The sequence below is a fragment of the Petromyzon marinus genome, chromosome 6, assembly GCF_048934315.1.
Source record: "Petromyzon marinus isolate PM22_M1 ecotype Great Lakes invasive population chromosome 6, UKy_Petmar_22M1.pri1.0, whole genome shotgun sequence".
Lineage (NCBI taxonomy): Eukaryota > Metazoa > Chordata > Hyperoartia > Petromyzontiformes > Petromyzontidae > Petromyzon > Petromyzon marinus.
Window position 1 is genome coordinate 873,218 of NC_133672.1, and position 22,870 is coordinate 896,087.

Below are 22,870 nucleotides of genomic sequence, written 5' to 3' on the forward strand. Positions count from 1 at the left end.
AATCCACGGCAGTCTCGGGCAAACTCGGCGCTCATCGAGACAGTGACAAGACGGAGCAAACGCACGCACGCACGCGGCCACCAAGCGCTTACGCCATTAACAGAGTGACGGGCGGACGTGGGGGCCTGCATGCTGGCTGAATGCCTCGTGCGGCATCGAGTCCGCTGCGCTCGTGCGCGTGCTCTCTCAAAGAGTTGCGGCATGGCAGCGTGCAAACCGCGCTGAAAATATTGGTGACTGGGGTACGGTTTGAGGCCACGCAATCATTGACCGTAGCTACCTGTGGTTGGCGCCAATGGCAATACCAGGTACCGAAAGTCGTGCTCGTATGCCAAGTCAGCCGCAAGTGAGTGCCGAGTGCGACGTGTCAATCGCAAGGCCAGAGAGACAAATGAGACTGTGTGTGGCCTGACCTCTGTAGACCGTGCTGGCCGTGATGTGGGCTCGCTAGCGGCACTTGGCCCAACAGTCTTAAGCGAGCAAAACGAGGGCAGCGTTTAATCTGCTTGCCTCTCGGTTGTTGCTGCTTCATCTCAATCGAAGTCAGTGGCCTCCCCTCTCTCTTCCCCCGCTATCTCCACACCCGTGCCACTGACTGGTAACGTTTCTCTCTTCCTCTCTCGATATTTGCGTTCATTCCACGCTGGGCTGGGTCTGTAATGCTCTCTCCAGCCCTCTTCTCTCCATCATGCTGCAATCGCCAGTGCTTTCAATTAGCAAACCTTAATGTCTGTCTAGAGATAATATTCATCAAAGTGTTCCATACGGAGACGGGCGTGTGGTGGCACTCATCTCAGCTGGTGGCTCTGGGCCAGTCGTACATATTCCACGGTGCCGCGGTGGCGACCAAAATGTATCCACGGGAGAGCCCGCCGCTTGATTTTCCACAAAGCGGTACTTATTTTAGTAACCCCCAGAGGGATGATGTTATGGGCCAAGTAAAACCCAAACTGCGACTTGAACTTGCAATATTCCGATCGGTCGCGAGTCGAGCACTCTGTCACGTCGCCGCACACTGTGAACGCTCGCGATCGTCGGTTTTAAATCCCACTCGTGATTTTAAGGACACGGTCGTGCGATAAAGCAATGAAAATGAGAAGCAATCACTCTTCTTGCTCTGTCTGCCACATGATTCAAATTGCACGAATTCCCTGACAAGAATGTTAATTCACATCAAGGGAAATGGTATTATAAAGATTGCAATAATCCCAGTCATTATTCAAACACATTAATTGGATAAAGCATTCAATACCTAACACGGCCACTGCAGCACATTCCGGCACCATGACCGCGCCGGACTCTGATGCCGCGTTAACAACAAAAAAAAAGAGAGAGAAAATCCTTTGTCCCAATTGCACTTTTTGCTATGAACAAAACGTGCCTTGCTTGTTGCTTTAATGTTATAATTAAAGGAAAAAATTAATTGCCTTCTGCTCTCGTGTGAAATAAACTTTCACCCCGAAGAGCAACCCGGCACTGAAATAAAACCATTCTGACGGAGACTGAGTCCCACAATAACAGTTACCGTCTCGAGCCATTTAGAACACAAAGGCTCCCGTACTTACAATTTGTACGCAAGTGATCATAAAATTCATTATCTGGCGAAATGCAACAGGACCTCTCAAATAAATATGCACGGGGAAAAAAAGTCAGAACCCCGAACAATCGCCGCAAATGAGAAGACGCACTTCATTAGCGGCAAGCGGCGGGTTCAAGTTTATGACACCGTTCTACACGTAAATAATTCTTGATCGTTTTTTGTTTAATGATCGTACTTTTCTTTTGTTGTATTCCTTGCGATCGCTGTTGTTGTTTAGGGGCCGACGGCTCATCGACTGAGAAAGGAGTCACTTGCCCTCTGCAATGCGAGCCACCGAAAATCAAACAAATCCTTCATGCATATTTATCTGCTGTCGCGTCTCGTCCGAAGGCCTCCGTCTCGCTGCACTTCCAGCCCCAGGACTTTGTCGCGGGGGCGGTGAGCTGGGAGAGGACGACACGGAGCTTGGGAACGGCTCATTAATAATGCAGGAACATGATGAAAAGTAATTAACACTAGCTTCATATGCAAATTACTCTAATGAAATAGCGGAAAGTAACCGGGAAAATTAACAAGTCAAATTTCGCTGCAGATTTAGAAAAAAATCAGAGCTGCTGATTTTTTTGCAGAGCATTTTTTTTTACACTCTCTCATCCACGTGCCCCCCCCACCTTCCTCCCTTCGGTGCAGCCCCCACATCCGTTTTTCTGGACATGAAGAATGCCACTAAATGACAACAGCCTATACCTCAAGGTGTTTGGAGACACGGACGCAAAAACCTCGGAATCCCTCCCCGGCTTCTACTCCCAGACTCCCCTCCCTCCCCCTTATCACCCCACCCCTTCCTCCCACAGCCAGCTTACTCTCCTACCCCTCCCCCAGCCTTCCCCCGCAAAAGTGTTGGGGCAAGGCAATAGGATGGATGTGGTGCTAGGATTTTGATGGTCATTTTGGAATTAATTACAACTTAATGAACTAGATTCTGGCCAAAATGAATATTCATGAGCCCATTTTGCCTTTGAAGATTAAAGAAGTTTTTAATATTCAAATGAGCGTTAGTAAATCTACAAAGCACCGGGAGAGATGGGGAAGGGAATGGCCCGTGTTTTTGCGACATCAATTACAGCGCTATCCGCCGCTTCCTCAAGCAGGAGGCTGGGAAAGAGCCCTGGGGCAGCTGTGCCATTGAACTGTTGTGGAGTGATAGCGGCGCTGATTTGTCTACTTGGGATTTAATGTCCTGGGCCCTCTCGCTAAGGCAATGACACCCCGTAATTAAAATGCCCAATCGCGGCATTTCCCCCCCCCCCACCGCCAGTCTCAGCCCCCCCACCCCTGCCGACCTAAAACATTCGACGCGCTGCCAGGCCCACCCTGGCGACCCCGCGGGCACCCACCGACCACCGCCCTCGCCGCCCCCACCCCGAGCAAGCCCACCGAGCTGCTACCACCACGAAGCACCCCATCAGCCGTGCCCGGCCAGAGCGTGAACCCGTCTCTCTCCCTATCTCCTCGTCCGCCACGCGTGCCCCTGTCCACGTCACCTCCTCTTCACAAGGATTTCATCAATATCTCTGAAAAATTGTACAATGCGTTTGTGGGTGGGAGTGCGGGCAGTGGGATTTGCATATGGAAATGTACCCTCGCCTCGTCACCTTTTCGCACGTTGTTAATGCACGTGGTTAATGCGCTATTACTATCAGTAACAATAACGGCATTATTTTAAATAACAGCACTTCAATAGCTTTTAGTGTTGCGGTGGCTGCGCCGTCGTCAGATGAAGTGTGACTGCACGACAATTAAACCGCGTGCATTCCGACCGCCGCCGCCTCTAAATCTGCACCACTCGGAGAGGCGTGGAGATGAAGACGCACCCGTGACGCCAAGCCCGCAGGAATCCCTCGGCGGCGAGAAAAATACGCGGTATCGACCGCGTACGGCGACCGTACCGCGACGGCAACCCCAGACCTGGCGACCGCGCTCTCTCGACGCCTTCACAGAGGCAGACACTTCTCCACTACACCCCCCTCCACTCCGCGGCGACGCAAACGCTCTGCCCACACGGCCGCCACGCCGCCACCGCCGCCGCGTCCCCATGCCGCAGCGAGAACGTGTGACGGGTTAGACGGCGCTTTGGGCCTAAACGACAACATGTGCCCGTGACGAAACGTGTTCACCTCCGGTGGAAATTCCACATTCCTCTGGCTTCGGCGGCTCTCGCCATGCGGCTAGCACTGCCAAATGTGCACAAACAAAGTGCTACTGGATTCGTAGGCAACGGTGGGGGTGATAGACCGGGCCGACCCCCGACCGCGATTAGAACTCATAACCTTCCGATCGAGGGTCAAGGCTCTAACCACAGTGCTGCCCAGCGGGATTAGCAGAATGTTTTTGTTGTTCGGGCAAAGTAGATTTTTAAGAGTTCAGGGGTGGTCGCGTAGTTTGCGGGGCTCCCAGTGAAAGCGCTGATGGCTTCCCATGATGAAGCATCGTGAAACGCACCACAGCATCGTTTTAAGGGCTTTAAAGTGAGGGCCCACAAGCATTCTCCTCCTCCACGGATCGCGGTCGGGAAGCATTCAACACGCCTGTCTATGGTCCACTCAAGTGCGAAAGGCTGCATTTGAAAGACCCGGACAATGTCTCTTGAAATAACGGAGGCGTCTCTCATTTAAACTCCCTGTGCTCAAACGAGCGACGGACGGTGGCTCGTCTCCATCGGAAGCTCTGAGCCAGTGGAGCAAATTCCACATTCGTATGGCTGGGGCCAATCTATCTGTAGGACTACCCACAACGTGAACTCACACTCTGGGGTTTTAAGTTACGCGATCTGATCCAAGAATCAATTGTGGACCGCACCTTTTCCGATCGCGAGTCAAAGGGGTCTGCCCCAGCATCACGCTGAGAGATATCCTCATCGTGAGTCACGTGTTCGGCACCGTAGGCCTGCGTTGCGTGCAAACGTGGCAACCTGCGGGCCAGTGCAGATGCAGGACTCGGAATATGGGGAAACGGGGACGTCGACTCAGCGGGCAGCTCTTCGTAGCTGAGGTGAAGAGATTGAGAAGTTTACGATGCACACACAGACCGTTTTCAGTGGCCTCAATTAGCCACACTCGCTTTAAGTAATAAATCAAACAAGCGGCAGACAGCACTGTCTTCCTCAGCCAGGCCCTGACTTCCTTACTTCTGGCATGACAAAGCCACTCTGGTAAATTGTGGAAATATAGCAACATTAAATTACGGCTGCACAAGCAAACCTTTTTCTCCACTACATGACAGCAATACAATGCAACTATTTGTAAAACAAATTGCGGCAGAAATATCAATCCGGTCTCTTTCGACTCTCAGTGGTTGCTCGTACTTTTCTCTCTCTCTTTGCCCCGCGTTGTCTCTACGCGAATTCGTCCACCGCTGTCGTCGTCGTTGTTGTTGTTGCGGCCAAAGTGCCGCTGTTATTCCATTCGTCCGTTACAATCGCCGTCTCACAAGCTCCCGGCGCCCGGTTGGGCAAATTGCCGAGCCGCAGAGGCGAGCACCCCAAGAAACGCTGTGGCCGGGGCGCTTCATTGGCCGGGCCAGGGTCGGCGGTGGTTTCGCGACGGCCGGCGGCGCTTCACGAGTGCTCGCCGCGACGCTTGGCAGCGCCGCGTGAGCCCCGGGCTGCCTCGTGCTGCTGCCAGCCACGCGGAGGTGATGGCTTTGGACGCCTCTTTTACGGCCGCCCGCTGCTGCCCCACCGTAAACGTTTGCGGCCGTTTCCTCCGCGGGGATTGCGCGCACTTCGCCCGGAGGCCAACGAGCGTGGAGAAGGAACGAGGGCCCTTTTCTTTTTTTTCGTTTGTGCCGAAATGGCGTAGATTGAGTGGGTCATGGCGGCGGTGGCGGCATTGTGTATTTTTTTCTGCCGCAATCACTTAATCGTAACCTCATGAAATGCGTGGGAGCAAAAATCCAAGTGAATTAGTCGACCGAGGGCCTTAGAGCGGAGTTGTTTTGAATGGCGGCGGTGCCGTTGTCAAGACGCAAGTGTGACATTATTATTGATTTTTCTAGCTCACGAATTTCGGACGTGAGTGATACAGAACGTGAGACATCAGGAGGACCACATCTGAGCTCCGTCTCCGAAGGGACCCTGTGGCTAGAACTGTGACGCACGGCTCTTTGCCAGGGGCTCGATGTTGAAATGGAGAGAGTGGGAGGGGGAGAGGGGATACGAGGGGCCCCATCTTCTAAACGAACCCTCACCGAGCCCACGGTGCCTCCTGCCAACCCCTGCATGCGCTCCCCACGTCCCTTTTCCCCAGAAGCCCAAAGGGCCCTCTCAGGCGCATAATGAAGACAGTGTTTAAACACCTGCGTCAATCGATGAGATGCAGAGAAATGGCTTGAGGGACAGTGTTCATCAGGGGAGACAGAGGAAGAGAGGACGGAGGGAGGGGCGGTGTAGGAAGGAGAAGGCTACCCTGAACCGGCCTGCGCTCTTGAACCGCGTCTTTCTTACGAGTTTTGTTGTTGTTATTTAACAGTGAAAAGAAAAAAGAAAGCACCGGGGCTGGACGAGATTTTCTTTCCAAATTTGGCTTCCGTTGTTGTCGGGGCCACGCCGTTCGCCCGCGGCGGCCGCGTTCGCCGCTCCGGTCGACCCACGACCGGGCCTCGGCGGATTTACGGCCTAGATGGAAATAAAGAATGAAAATAAAGAAAGGGAAAGGAGAAAAAAAGACGGGACGGATTTTGACATTCCGCGAGAGGTATCTGATTATTCCCCGCGTGCGTGCGTGCCTGGACAGTCTCAAAAAAACAAAAGGCATTAATTACGGCAATTTTGGGGTGTTTTGACAATGGCCGTGCGCCGCGTGTAACAATCCGCTCGCTGGCAAGGCTGCCCAAAAAGTTAAATGTGAATAAACCAGCTCGTATATTTCTAGAGGGGGTGGCGGTGGGTGGGGGTGAGAGGGGAGGGGACACGGGGGGGTAGGGAAGGGGTACTCCGAAAAAAACGAGAGAGCGACAGTCCCTGGACAATCTCGCTGTGCTGTACCCCCAATAACACACAACCTGTACACATACCGCCAACAACACACAACCTGTACACATACCCCCAACAACACACAACCTGTACACATACCCACAACACTACACACAACCAGTACACATACCCCCAACAATACACACAACCAGTACACATACACCCAACAACACACAACCTGTACACATACCCCCAACAACACACAACCAGTACACATACCCCCAACACTACACACAACCAGTACACATACCCCAACACTACACACAACCTGTACACATACCCCCAACAACACACAACCTGTACACATACCCCCAACAACACACAACCAGTACACATACACCCAACAACACACACAACCTGTACACATACACCCAACAACACACAACCAGTACACATACCCCCAATAACACACAACCTGTACACATACCCCCAACAACACACACAACCAGTACACATACCCCCAACGACACACAACCAGTACACATACCCCCAACAACACACAACCAGTACACATACCCCCAACAACACACAACCAGTACACATACCCCCAACAACACACAACCAGTACACATTCCCCCAACAACACACAACCAGTACACATACCCCCAACAACACACACAACCTGTACACATACCCCCAACAACACACAACCAGTACACATACCCCCAACACTACACACAACCAGTACACATACCCCCAACACTACACACAACCTGTACACATACCCCCAACACTACACACAACCAGTACACATACCCCCAACACTACACACAACCTGTACACATACCCCCAACAACACACACAACCAGTACACATACCCCCAACAACACACAACCAGTACACATACCCCCAACAACACACAACCAGTACACATTCCCCCAACACTACACACAACCAGTACACATACCCCCAACACTACACACAACCTGTACACATACCCCCAACAACACACAACCAGTACACATACCCCCAACAACACACAACCAGTACACATACCCCCAACAACACACACAACCAGTACACATACCCCCAACACTACACAACCAGTACACATACCCCCAACACTACACACAACCAGTACACATACCCCCAACAACACACACAACCAGTACACATACCCCCAACACTACACAACCAGTACACATACCCCCAACACTACACACAACCTGTACACATACCCCCAACAACACACAACCAGTACACATACCCCCAACAACACACAACCAGTACACATACCCCCAACACTACACAACCAGTACACATACCCCCAACACTACACAACCAGTACACATACCCCCAACACTACACACAACCAGTACACATACCCCCAACACTACACACAACCAGTACACATACCCCCAATAACACACAACCTGTACACATACCCCCAACAACACACAACCTGTACACATACCCCCAACAACACACAACCAGTACACATACCCCCAACACTACACACAACCAGTACACATACCCCCAACAACACACAACCAGTACACATACCCCCAACAACACACAACCAGTACACATACCCCCAACAACACACAACCAGTACACATACCCCCAACAACACACAACCAGTACACATACCCCCAATAACACACAACCAGTACACATACCCCCAACAACACACAACCAGTACACATACCCCCAATAACACACAACCTGTATACATACCCCCATCAACACACAACCAGTACACATACCCCCAACACTACACACAACCAGTACACATACCCCCAACACTACACACAACCAGTACACATACCCCCAACAACACACACAACCTGTACACATACCCCCAACACTACACAACCAGTACACATACCCCCCAACACTACACAACCAGTACACATACCCCCACAAACACACACAACCTGTACACATACCCCCAACAACACACAACCTGTACACATACCCCCAACACTACACACAACCTGTACACATACCCCCAACACTACACACAACCAGTACACATACCCCCAACACTACACACAACCAGTACACATACCCCCAACACTACACACAACCAGTACACATACCCCCAACAACACACAACCAGTACACATACCCCCAACAACACACACAACCAGTACACATTCCCCCAACACTACACACAACCAGTACACACCCCCAACAACACACACAACCAGTACACATACCCCCAACACTACACACAACCAGTACACATACCCCCAACAACACACACAACCAGTACACATACCCCCAACACTACACACAACCAGTACACATACCCCCAACACTACACACAACCTGTACACATACCCCCAACACTACACACAACCTGTAACTCGATAGCGGGAGGACTTAAAATACTGCCGCTGGCTGTCGTGATGTGTGTACACACCCCCCATGTGTGTGTCTGTGTGTACACGTGTGCCGGTGTTGTTGGGGTGTTTTGCGAGTCCGCATCGAGCATCTGCTGTGTTGTGTCCTCGCACTCACACCCATGCACACGCACACATACGCACGCTCGTAGAACAGACTCTGGGATACGTGAAACGCTTAAACTTCCAAGAAACTATATTTACAGTAAAGAACACTGCACGTGCATAGAATCCGTGAGGATTCAACTCATCGGGTCAAATTCAGATGTAGTTCGCATTATGCCCCGTGATAGAACCGCGCTGTACCTGACATCTAAATGGTTACACGCGCCGGAGTATACACACGGCACGTATACGCGAGCGTGCGAGCGTGCGTGTATATTTATTCTTGCAAGGAAAAGTCCAAATTGGTTCCACGCCGCCCCCTGACTGCGCTCTCCACCCCTCTCCGCCGGCGCGGTGCCTGGGAAGCCGGCGCGTCCGTGGCTCGCGAGGCGACCAGGAGACAAAGGCGGCGCGAGCCCCTGGCCGCTCAACCCAGTGACCAAGGTCAGCGGCGAGAGAAAGGGGCCCCGAGGCAGCTGTGCGCGCCGTGGAAATTAGGCATGCAATCAAATTCAAAGCGGCCGCCATTGCCACTACAGACCAGGCCAAGAGCATTAGCGATTTTCAAAGGGACAGACCTAAATCAAATTAAATCTGTCAAAGCGGCAGGCTTTAAAGTGACAGAGGCTTATAACGGTTTATTTGGATAAGCGAGTCTTTTATAAAAAAAAAATGAGAGAAAAGAGAGAGATGGAGTGAGAGAGAAATAAAATTATTTTAAAAATACGATTTTTTTTTTAATACAGATAAATGTTCAATAATAGAGAAATCAATTCATCTTCACGTGTCACAGGAATAATGTATCACATGTACTGTAGCTTAACGCGTCCGCCCGGAGCTTGCGGGTTAAGGTCGCAGCCAAGGCTAATGCGAACGACCTTGTTTCTTCATATCCCTCTCTGGCGGCTTTACATCGCCCAACAACGGCCTCGCGTGCGGCAACAACAACGGCGTGTCCACGCAGGAGGCGCGGTGTGTAACGGGTGACCAACCATTGAGACGAAGGTCACAGGGGCCGTTTAAACACCTCGTGCGAGTAACCCGCGCGCTGGGCCCGGGCGTGCGCGGGCGGCGAGCACGCGCGCGTACCGCGCTGGAAACGCGCGCCCTATAAAACAGGGTTCGTTAGTCATCTTGTGACGGACGAAACGTCTCTCCTCACCCTCGAATCGAGCACAACAACCGCGGGCGTACGGGGCACGGACACGCGGGCGCACACGGCGACGACGGCGACGACGACGGCGACGACGACGACCTCGCCGAGCGGGCCCCTGACGAGGCAAGGCTCGGAGGCCGCGCACGGGGAAGCAGTGCCGAGCGAAACGGAGGTCGGGCGCCATCGACTCCACGGACCCTCGCGGGGCGGCGATGGCGAGGCACGCGCGGCCGCGGACGGGCGTGCCACGTGACGCTCGCTCCTAGGCGGTGTCGGCGGCGGCCACGCGACAGCTGCCTAGCACGGCGCTCGCGCCACCCCCCACGGGCTGCGCTCCTCATATGCGCGTCGCTATCGATCGGTATAATCCCGCTCCGCATCGATTTCCAAGCAACGTCGGGCTGATCCCAACACCGTGGGCAAAGCCAGGCCATAACGTGTTTGGCGTTCATGGACCAGCCTGCAGACAAATGTCATTATCTGTTCTTGGGTGCATTGTAAAATATCAAAAGATTGTCGTGCCTTTTCAAAATTTACAAAATTATACGTAGAATAATATTTTATGGCGTGCGCACAGATTGTTTACTGAGGAGGCCCTGGTTGTGCTTTGGTCGAATGCCACACGCAGGAATCTTTGTCACATCACCACGCAGCAGTATAACCTGGAGCAGCACACTCAGCTATGGCCTGACAGAGGTGTGTGGCCGATGTCATCTCACAGTGGAGGGAACTATGCCATCTCACGATGGCACAGTCTGGCAAAGACCATTGGGATGGAGGCCCCTCCTACCCACAATGCTTCACCACGAAAAAGTCAGAGTGGTTTCCCACTCAATCGCTGGCACTCCTACCATATTTATGGCACTGAGCTGCTGGTAGAAACTCCACATTCCTATGCTAGGGGTGAGTTTTTCCAAAAGGGAACCACTTTTAATGTTGCCTCTAAGTGGCGCCCATTGTATCGACCTGGAATAGATGAGTTGCTGAGTCGATCCCCGACTAGGATTTGAACTCAACCTTCCGATTGCAAGCAACACACTCCACCGATGCGACTCCAGGTCCGTTAACTCACAACCTTCCGGGGGTCCTATCGTGGCGACAAAGTCAGCGCTCCCTTACATGGCCCACCTGGGCGGCCCGGCACACCGCCCCGGCCCTTCCGCTAACATCAAGACAAACGGGCCTGGTTGGCAAAACACGTTCCCTTTCATTTGCCTCGATCAGCAGTGAAGATGACGCGATGCCGCGGCGATACGAGCGGGAAGAGAAGCGCAGCCACCAACACTGGCGTTGAGAATGAGCGGCAAGTAAAGAAACCCAAACGGTGTGAAGCAATCCATCTCTCCGGCAACAACACCACAAAGGCTCCATTTGCAAAACTGGCACAATCGCACGAAAGCAGCAATTCCGACCGTTATAGCATTTTGTAAATCGCTTGAAAAAAAATATGCATCTTTTTCAAAGGATTTTTCGTGACATGGCCATGACGAGCGACACGAACGACCACAGACTGAGAACCGAGTCGCCTCGTGCCCTGCGCCCCGACGGTCGTCAGTGGCTTCGGATCGCGAGGCGGGAACGCCGCGTCCCTCCGTGGCACGCAAGCTCCTGCTCTACCCGCCAAGGCCGATTTGGCAAGGTCATGGACAGATAAAATAACCAAACAAATATTCCTTCATTTACCCAGAATTCCTCAGCAGAGTCTCAAGAAATTCCCGAGGGCACCCACCGTCGGAGATTTTTTACCACATTTCTGATCGAGGGTGCTGTGCCCGGGGGATCGCAGGGGATGAGATTAAAGTGTTATGGGAAACCTACTTGCTGTACTGCCTTCTGCAGGCCACCTCAGAGTCCCTTCAGGTGAGCGTCAAACGCGAGCAGATTATTTATTTAAAAGTAAATATCGCTAATCCGCAAGGGTGGCCCTGCCGTCACAGCGTGTGTCTCACATGCAAAAGAATGTAAATTCAAACCGTGGGTAGACGTCGACTCATCCCGTCTTCCCTTCAGGGCCAATAAAATTAATGCCACCACTTTTGCAGAAAGTTAACAAAATGGTCTTTCTTTGAAGATACTGGACCCTACCACGGGAACGAGGAATTTCCAGCCACTGAAACAGGACCGCCAACTAAATTCACGCCACCTCTAATCCGCTCCGAAACGTCGCGAGTGAGCGCCGATCTCGCGTGGGGGGCAGAGGGGGCAGAGGGCGTGGGGGACAGAGGTGGCAGAGGGTCTAGTAGCTGGGGGGGGCGGGGCCGCGCCGCGCTCACCTTGCGCCGGGCCTTCCCGTTTGGCGGGGCCTCCTTTGGCGTGCCCCGCAGCCAGGTCGTCGTCCTCGGGCGACACCTGCACGCCGATATCCACGGGCGCCCGCACCAGCGCATGCGCCGGCGGGGAGGCCCGCGGAGCACCCGCGACGACGCCGCCGCCGCCGGCACCGCCGCCGGGCCCCTTGTCGGCGCAGAGCGAGGCCTCGCAGCCCTTGCGCTTGTGCTGGATGAAGAGGAGGATGTCGGCCAGCGGGAAAGTGAGCTGGCACTGCCCGCACGTGAGCAGGTCCTGCTCGGACGCGCCGCCCGCACCGCCCGGCGCCTGGGCCTCGGCCGCCGCCGCCGCGCGGTCGTCTTCCTCGTCGTCATCCTCCTCCTCCTCCTCGTCGCCCATGAGCGCCTCCACGCGCTCGGGCTCGGCTGCGCAAGCACACGGGAGAGAAACGCGAGCGCGCGGGGGGGGGGTGGACGTCACTGACGCGCGAGCGTGGGGACGTCATCGACGCCAGCGACACGCTGGCGTCGTCACGTTTAGGCCAACAGGGCAAATACAACCAGACAAACGATGCGGTCAAAAATTTGTAACAGCACAAAAGAGACGGTGAAGACGAGCGGCCGGGGTGATGGGACGTTAGACTCCTAAATGTATCTTTAGCCCCTCCCTGTCGCACCATCCGCAGAAACCCAGGGTCTGCCGCCTGGGCTTCTTTCCTCAGATCGTGCCGGACTAATACGGCACAAGCAACAATTATAATAAAATCAAATAGATTAGCAGAGTTATGCTAGACAAGTAAAGAGCGGTGTTAGACCCAGACACGGGTGGCTTCGCTCCGTCTGAATTGACCTGCAGGGTGTGAATTGGCTTTGAACGAACCCCTGCTCCGGCTCTGGATGGAAGAGCGTGGGGGGTGTAATCAGTGCTCAGTAAATGATCAAGTCGCACGCCCCAGAAATGTGTGACTCTGCATGTGACGACACTACTGGTAATTACTCTGCTGCAAAGTCAGGCTTTGGCCTATGAATGAATGATTGGATGTTCAGCCTCCATAACAACGCTATGAATGTGGTGACCAAACCGATACAAATGTAACCACAACACAACAGACCAGCAGAGTGAAGTATGGTTAACGAACCCCCATGACCAACACGGCGTTTGCAGGCCTTCGTCCAGGAGTCAATTGACGAAGAGCTGCAGATAATTATTATCGTGATTATTATTTCAAAAGATAATCAACATCGATCTGTCACCGATGATTCTCCATCAGCTATGCCTGACGTGGAGGCGTTGTTGTTATAGGAGAAACCCCCGGTCCGTTCTCCTGATGGCGACCAGCGCAGGTATCGGCATCATCGACAGCGCCACATTCGCGTCCTAAACAGCGACAAATATTCCGTGCATGGCCGCTGGGCCATGGCACCCGCAGGCGCGCCTCCGCCATCGGAGACGTCCACTTCGTGCCAGACCGTGCCCCGCTGTGCCGCCGGCCAGGGGCAACATTCGAACCGACAAACCAGCGCACTCCCACCGAGGGGCGGACGCTCCAACCACCAATGCTATGGGCGGCCTTGCTCTTTGTGCGGCTCAGCACTCGCACGCACACGCGTCCGTGCGTGCGTAAGAGAAACGTACGGCCCGAGCTACTGTCCCTGGCGTACTGACCCGTGGGAACGATACAATGGTGAGTTTGTTTTTAGAAACGTGTGCCCCAGTGCGGCCCTGCGATGTTTCAATCCTGCCGGTCTCACCTACGTCGCCATCAATGACACGGCATCCGTTGACACTTATTCTTCCCCCGGCTTGAAACCACGCGCGCATAAATGACAATTATATTTGTGCTCCATCTCAAGTGAAAGGGAAGAGCTTAAAGATTGAGGACTGGGGGTTAAAAGAAAAATAAAGAATGAACGTGCGATAACGCGTCAGCACGGGCGGCGATAGCGCTCGACCGTGAACCCACGGAGCCCGGACTTCCCTCCCAGCCTCCCCAGTGTCTCCCCAGCGCCGCTCCGGCCCTTGTGAGACGCTCAGCCACAAATAGCTCGACACTGGCGCGCGTTGTGCTCGCGCCCCTTCCACACGCATCGCCACGAAGTCCCTTGCAGCGATCGCGGTCCCGCGGCGCAAGTGAATGCAAGCGCCGTTCCGAGGAGCTGTTCTGTTTTTGTGTTTACGTGTTTTTGTGGGTGGGTTTTTTTTCTGGTCGCGGGCGTAAGGTCAAAGCTCGGCTAATATATATATTTTTCCCCCCGCCGGGGTTCCGTAAAAGAAAATAAATTAGGAAACGTTCAGCATCAGGATTACAGTTTCCGTGAGGGAAAACATCATAGCGGCAGAATAATATGAAAGAGAGAAAACACAGAGATGACAAATGCAGCCGTGGTGGTGCAAGCCCAACGACATTTCGCCAATCTCAGGGTAAACGACAGATCATGTGAATTAAGATAAACAGACACAAATCACAAGGATGTAGACAAGGCAATGTCGCGCCAGTGTCTCTGCTCAAATAAAATACCTACAGCTAAATTCCCGAATTTAAACTGCCAATTTTAAAACGAGTTCATATCTAACTGCAATTATCTGAATATCTTTAGAAGAAAAATATAATGAACCTCAATGGGCTCTCGCACAGTTAATTACAGGGAAGTGACTGGGTGCTATTACACGGTGCGTACATTACCGCGGCGGTGGACCTCCTGCAAAGAGGCCACAGCTTCACGCGTGCCCCCACGCTGCTCCTTCTGGGCCGCCACGCGAGCAAGGCCCCGGCGGCCAAAGTGGCAGACGTCACGCGCGTGACGCTGGCGAGCGCGGGCGCCGCACGCGAAGAAGACCGACGAGACGACCGACGACGGTTTAGCGACGGAGCGACGGGTAACGAGGCGGGCGGCTCTCCGCAGCACCACAGGTAGCGGCAGAGAGACAGCGACAAAGTTCCAGGTAGGACGACGGCGCAGCAGGAGGGCACCACACCGCGGCGGTGCGGCGCTCCCGACGAAACTCGTCCGAATCCCAGGATTTTTTTTATTCATTTGCTTGGAACGTTTTTTTTATTCATTTGCTTGGAATTCATTAAACAGCGGCGATTAAATTAATCGTGCCATATGGCTGTGAAAGAATGTGTTTGGAAGCCCTCGTAGATCGTATGAAGATAGGAAGCGTGTGCGTGCGACATCGAGAGATGTGTGCATGTTCATCTACGCATTTATTGTCAGCTGATCTGATTTTACAAGTTTATTTTTTAAAAATTGGGAATTTCTTGCTTGTCCCTTAATTCTGATTTCGACATTATTTTTTTTTATTTTAGGCATGTTAATTAAATTCACGTCCAAAAACGTTTCTGCGAGTAAGTATGCATCTATAAACTCAAGTCGATAGAATTTTGTGAATGACACAAATTGGTTTGCGCACACACGTACACACATTTGTACACAAAGACAAAGATCTCCCTACAGCCTTTACAGACTGTAGGGGCAAGTGCTGTTCGCGAGCACCTATGAAGCCTGACACGGCACATGAGAGGGTGGATGGCCAGCACCACACCCGACCGCCTTTGTCTCCCCAGTGGCGATGTTTACACACCGCACAAATAACTTATTTGAGGCTGAGTGGACTTAGGGGAGGCCCAGAACCGGTTCAGATAATCTTCACTGGTGTTGGCCATGAGCGGGAATCGAACCCCGGTCGGCAGGTTCGTGGCGCAGCACGCTAACCGCTGCGCCACCGCTCCCCACACAGACACACACATAGGCAGATATGCATGCACAAGCCCAACACACGACTACCATCACTGACATGAAGTGCTGCAAGATTTCAAACACAAACGACAATCCGTTGACCTTGGAGCGATCTTCCCGAACCAGAGCAACCAAGGCAATGCGTGTGTGCATGATTCTGAAAAACTAAACTTCCTAACGGATGTGCTGCTCGCAAAGAGTCAAGAGCAGAGTTCCCACACCTCCAGAATAATTTTTGCAATAGGAGGCCTGAAATAATCCGTACAATTCTTTTGCCACCACGGAGCGTATTACGTAGCCGGTTTTGCGATTCCATAATCACGCGCAGCCCTCTGACGGAGCACGCGCCGGGCGGCACGGGGCGCCGGAGACCCCCCGGACGCTCGGAGTCGAGGGACCCCCGAAATGGGGCCCTTTCATCACCGCGACGACGCTTTCTCGCGAGCCGCCATGACCGTCCGCCGCCTCGCGAGAGAGACAAAATCATCAATGCGCGACGGCGAGATGCCTTACATGATGAAACTCGTTTGCGGGATTTATTGAAAGGATAACTTTGGTTTTTAAGAACGCCGTCGGCAACAGCGGTGCCGCGAAAGGGGGGGGGGGTGCGGGGGGGGGGGCGTCTGGCTTGAGTTTGGGAGAGAGCCGACACCTGGAGCTGTGGAGAATTTCACGGTGCGCGAGCCAAATTTCCTGCGTCTGGGACCATGGCGCGATCACGGATGGTACAGACGGGGCGGCGATCCTGGCTTTCGTCACGAGCTCGCAAGCCGGGGCCGAACGGCGAGCCGCGCTGCGTGTCTCGCAAGCTGGTGGCGTGCCCAACACCGTCAAAACGCCGCTAACGAGACCGGGACGGCACTGAAACCTTTAAGGAGACCGACTTTGAGCGGGAACGTAACTCTATGAAATGGCGCAATCCGACCAAACGGCGCTAATAATCGGACGCTGAAAAATAACGAAGGACACGGTGCAGTGATTTGACGCTTGGGCAACACGGCACACAACACGCAGTACATCAGCACAGCACACCCACACATAGCACGGCACACATAGCACACACCCCATGCCAAACACAGCACACGGCACGCAACATACAGCCCAACATAAACAGTGCACACCACATTAAGCATAGCACACGAGACGCACCATCCACACGGCACACCACACACAGTACACCGTTAATACTGCCCCCACATTCGGCACAGCGCACCATCGGCACAGCACACTTAACAAAGTACAAAGTCAACGCAGCACACCACTCACAGCACACCACACGTAGCATACCACATACAGCACAGCACACAACACATATTACGCCACACACAGCATACAATCAGCACATCATAGCATACAACACACACACACCACTCATAGCACACCAGAGTATGCCACACACAAAACAGCCCACCACACATAACACAGCAAACACAGCCCACCATAAACACAACACACTATACACAGCATACCACACACAGCATACTATTAACACAGCACACCAGACACACCATCAACACAGCACACCACACAGAGCATACCATATAGACAGCACGCCGCACAGCACACGACACACAGCAAGCCAGACACAGGACCCCGTCAACACAACATAACGCACACTGCATACCATCAACACAGCATACCACACATAGCAAGCCAGACACAGGATCCCATAGACACACCACACCGCACACACTGCACACTGTCTTGAGACATTGAGACAGCAAAACATCTGAAGACGGCAAATCTAATTCCAGTGGCTTCCTTCTTTGATACGCACAACGCACATCCACCGCCACCCCCTGTACGGACAACACGAGCACGAAATATAGCCCGGGCCGCTACACAACAAGCAGAGGGCTCAGAACATGCCCAGAGCCTGAGAATTAAATAATGTACGTGTCAGATGTTACGCCAAGTGTGCAATTCTTTTATTCATGACAGAATGCAAATCCGTGCATAAAATTAACTTTAAGGCTGATGAGTTGGAATATTTGATGATGCTCCAACGACAGAAAAAAAAACACACAAGGCAATTAAAAAAGTAACAGAGGTGTGAATTGACCATATGGTATGTACATAACGCTTGGCGGTCGCGTGGATGTCTGACATTACTCTCAGCACTTTTCATTATGCTCAACGGTAATTTAATCCCGAGCTACATTAATTAATCATATTTGTAGAAGGGAGGGGAAAGTTACCGCAAAATTGTCTGCGATTCGCAGCTTCAAACTCCGCGGAGTTGGCCACGCAGTCTCACACGCTCTCACACAAAGCGGATTGCAAACATTGGGCCGAATGCGAAAAACAAAATTTACATCCAATTAACTTGACACAGGGTTCAGTTAAATATATATATACATTAAGCCCCGCCACCACTTAAGTCGTTCACATATTGCCCAGAAGCGCGTTCGTAAATATTGTTCGCGTCTCTTGACGGCGATCACGACACGATTGCCGCATAATGTGTGCGACGGAATAATAAAGGCACCGCATTCACATGCTGACGCGTCACGGGACTCGCTAAAACGGTCAAGCGAAAAACGGTCAAAGTGTAAAGTCGCAACTTCAAATAAGCACTCCTTTTAATCAATAGTGGGGATATAACATCCGCAGCACGCTGCAAACTAATCTTCTCCAGAGGCGACGCCGGATCGGTGCGAGCGTGGCCCGGGCGTTCGTCGCCGAGCAGCGCTCTGCGGGAAAAATGTTATGAAACATCGCATCGCTGATCCTGGGTTAAGTGAGTGCCTTGCGGTTGGGCCAGGTGAGGCATTCCCAATTGATTAATTAATTAATCTACGCTGCCCGCGATCAAGTTACGTAACGAAGGGGTGCGCGCGAGGCTGTCGCCAGGCTCCAAGGAAGGGGCTCTGCTGGACTCAATTGCGCAGCGGAATCGACTGCAATAACACGCGCACGGCTAATCATTGCGGTAAACGAGACAGGTATACTAGCAACACGGTGGACACACGTGCGTGTGTAGAACACGTCTGCTGAACACGCCTCCTCCTCGTCCACGCGGCCGCGTGAAGGGTTAATGCGAAATTCAACAATGCCGCGGCGGTGGCGGCAACAATGACGACGGCAATCAACATCGGTTCCGTGAATCACAGGAGCAGAGCCACGAGTTCCTCCGCACCACGGTGGGTACCGGAATGGGCACTGCGGTGGGCACCGTGGCGGCGCACCTGGCCGGCTCGGTGCCAACCGCATGGCGCGGGCCGAGTTGCAGCGCCAGCACCCAGTGCAGGAGAGCGCTAAACTAGAAGGGCGAGAGATGCCCAAGGCGGTAAGGTTTGAGGGTTTGGGGGGGCATCGGGATCCTAGCGGAGCCGAGTTACCCGACTTCAGCCCAGGCGCGTGCGCTCACTCGCGCGCCGCGCGGGTTAACGTGCCTCACCTGGCCAACAGTGAATTCATCATGGTCACCACCACCACGATCATCGTCACCCATAAGCATTGCACGGTTTGATGCTCCCAACCTCTCTCTCCCACAACTCCCTTCCCCACCATCCGTTAATTCATCGCCCCCCCCACCCCCCAAAACCTCGATGCACCAGACACACGGACACACACACACACATATATACATACACACACATATATACGCACACAGCCCCTCACGAGCCCCCCGCCCCCCAAGCCCGACACTGATGGGGCGTCTGTCGAAGCGCACTGCCCGCGCGCTGCACATAGTGTGATGAGCGCACCGCACTCCTCACCGGCGAACTCGTCCAGACGAGCACCGCCTCACCCATCATGGTGCACGGCGCGGGCAATGTCGCCCGCGTTCAATGATCCCTTATCCAGTCCACGTCACCTCGATATTCGGGGCTGGGACTTCGTGATCAGACGAGAAGGGCCCGATCTTGGGTGTTTTTTTATATATATAAATGAGCTAGGTAGGCTGCGATGTCAGAAACGAACAAATATAAAAGCCGTTATATATCTGCCATCTGTTATTTTTGTATCAAAAGCTAGCTCGCGGCGTCTGTGAGTGGTACATGTCCGCAACATGTCCGTACGTGAGTGCGTGTGAGTGCTTGAGTGTAACGGTGTGTGAGTGTGCGCGTGAGTGCGTGCGAGCGAGCGCGTGAGAGTACGAGGCTTGGACACAGACACATCGGTGGATTTAGAGGAGGGAAATCAATTTCGCGAGACACAGGCTACCGACCCCACCATCCCACCACCAGCGACCGATATTCATCTCATTTATATTTTATTTTCATAGGCGCCGCAATTGGAATTTGTAAATACTAGCTTCGGCATACGAATAAGCGGTCACATACGTATTTTTTTTTATTAAATCGGTTCTGATGAACAGAACTGGTTTCGCAAACATCTAGGGTCGTTATAATGTCCACTTCACGTTGGGGAATTAATGCCAAATTATGCCAAATTTATTGAACAAATGGATTAGGAACGCATCGCGATATGCGCACCTACACACGTGTTTTATTAACCACAGTCTTACAATTTAGACATCTCAAGAACTTAAATCAGAAGCGGTGTGCAATGAATTGGATCATCCTTTACCACCGTAATCATCATCACCATCGCCAGACACTATTCAACAATCCCGACCCGCTACACGGAGCTGAAAAGTGGCATCACTCGGCCACACAATTCAACACGCAGACAAACGCAGCCAAGGTGCAATGAGCTCAACACGAGGACGCACGTGTCTCACTCTACATCGACACGGGTCCACAGGACGCACGTGTCTCACTCTACATCGACACGAGGTCTACAGGACGCACGTGTCTCACTCTACATCGACACGGGTCTACAGGACGCACGTGTCTCACTCTACATCGACACGGGTCTACAGGACGCACGTGTCTCACTCTACATCGACACGGGTCCACAGGACGCACGTGTCTCACTCTACATCGACACGGGTCTACAGGACGCACGTGTCTCACTCTACATCGACACGGGTCTACAGGACGCACGTGTCTCACTCTACATCGACACGGGTCCACAGGACGCACGTGTCTCACTCTACATCGACACGAGGTCTACAGGACGCACGTGTCTCACTCTACATCGACACGGGTCCACAGGACGCACGTGTCTCACTCTACATCGACACGGGTCCACAGGACGCACGTGTCTCACTCTACATCGACACGGGTCTACAGGACGCACGTGTCTCACTCTACATCGACATGGGTCTACAGGACGCACGTGTCTCACTCTACATCGACACGGGTCCACAGGACGCACGTGTCTCACTCTACATCGACACGGGTCTACAGGACGCACGTCCACAGAGACAGACGCAGTATCCGAGACATCGGCGGGTAGGGGAAATGGGCGCCTCGGCAGTGAGCGCGGAGTTTCCGAGAGAAGAACGCGAATTGGTGAGACAGAGAGAGAGGCCTCAAGAATCTCATCTTCGCGACACAGGGTTCCACGGGCGCGCAACGCGCACAGCTTGTCCCGACCGAACACGCGGACACATTTCACCACCACTAACATCGGCAACATCACCGTCGTCGTCGTCGTTATTATTATTATTCGTAGTGGCGGTGATGGTGGCATTCGTATGCATTCCTCGCCTGCGTGAGAGCCTTGTGGGCAAGGGAGGTGTGATTGCTCGTAGCCGCGACCGAGATGTGGACGGACGCCGGGACCGCAAGCGATTTAGAAACGCCGGCTGGAAGCTGAAGCCGGCTGTAAGCCGAAGCCGGCTAGAAGCCGAAGCCGGCTCCCTCGGCCCACTCAGATAACGGGGCTCCCCCGGAACGCGGGGCTCTAGAGCGCACGTACCCAGTCAGGGCTGACCAGCGTTGGAACAAACTCCCCAGCTACCGGCCAGCACCTACCTACTACCCTTCCTGCCTACTACCTCTTCTGCCCTCTCCTGCCTACCGGCGTCGCTTTACTGAGCCCTACAAACGTAGACATACACAAGGAAGCTTCACGCACGCACAGGCGGACAAACGCACATGCGTTGCATAGTATGCATGATAAATGCGGGCGCGCATCGACATGCGAACGTACTCGAGTGCATCGCCTACATGAATCCATTCATGCATATTTAACGGCATACAGACACACTGGCGATCTGTATAGCGAAGCGTACGTTCGTACAAACACACACACACACAGATGCACGCGTACATCATGCGGGTATTTAGCACGGCGTGTACACATGTACACATGGCGTTACACGTTTATACACTCCGTGCCAACGCATGATACAGACATTCGTTCATCACTTACGTGCCACACACACTCGTAGACTCCCTGCCAACACACACACGATATATTCATTGGTACACCAATTAAATGACATACATTAATAACACTCCGTGCCAACGCATGATATGAGCATCTGTATACAATCTACGTGACACACACACACGTAGACTCCCTGCCAACACACACACGAAATAGACATCCGTACACCCAACACAAGACATACACACAGACGCACACTCCCTGCCAACACACGCGCACGATATATAGACATCGGTCCATCACATACATCACAAGCACACTCACACGTGTACCGCCTGCCCAGCACACGCGACAGAGAGAGACCGGGCTTGGCATCACAGTACAGGATGGGAAACAAACACCAAACTCGCACGGCAACTACACCACTCGTGGACCCCCCCCACCCAGGCGAGAGAGAGAGAGAGACTGGGGATGCGTAAAAGTGGCCCGCGG

The 22,870-nt window shown here is 53.1% G+C and overlaps 1 protein-coding gene across 2 annotated transcripts in view; it reads right to left on the minus strand.

Annotated features, from left to right (window-relative positions):
- BCL11A (BCL11 transcription factor A) overlaps positions 1–22,870 on the minus strand; it is a 62,761-nt gene that overhangs the window by 38,695 nt on the left and 1,196 nt on the right. The window contains exons 1-2 of one of the 2 annotated variants that reach the window (XM_076063341.1): positions 14,201–19,703; positions 12,455–12,874 (exon numbers count right to left, since the gene is read on the minus strand). In XM_076063341.1, coding sequence (XP_075919456.1) covers positions 12,455–12,874; positions 14,201–14,270 — 490 coding nt within the window. In that variant the 5' untranslated portion in view covers positions 14,271–19,703. Of the gene's footprint in view, positions 1–12,454; positions 12,875–14,200; positions 19,704–22,870 lie in introns of those variants that run through there. The other variant, XM_032948470.2, reaches the window with a different exon arrangement.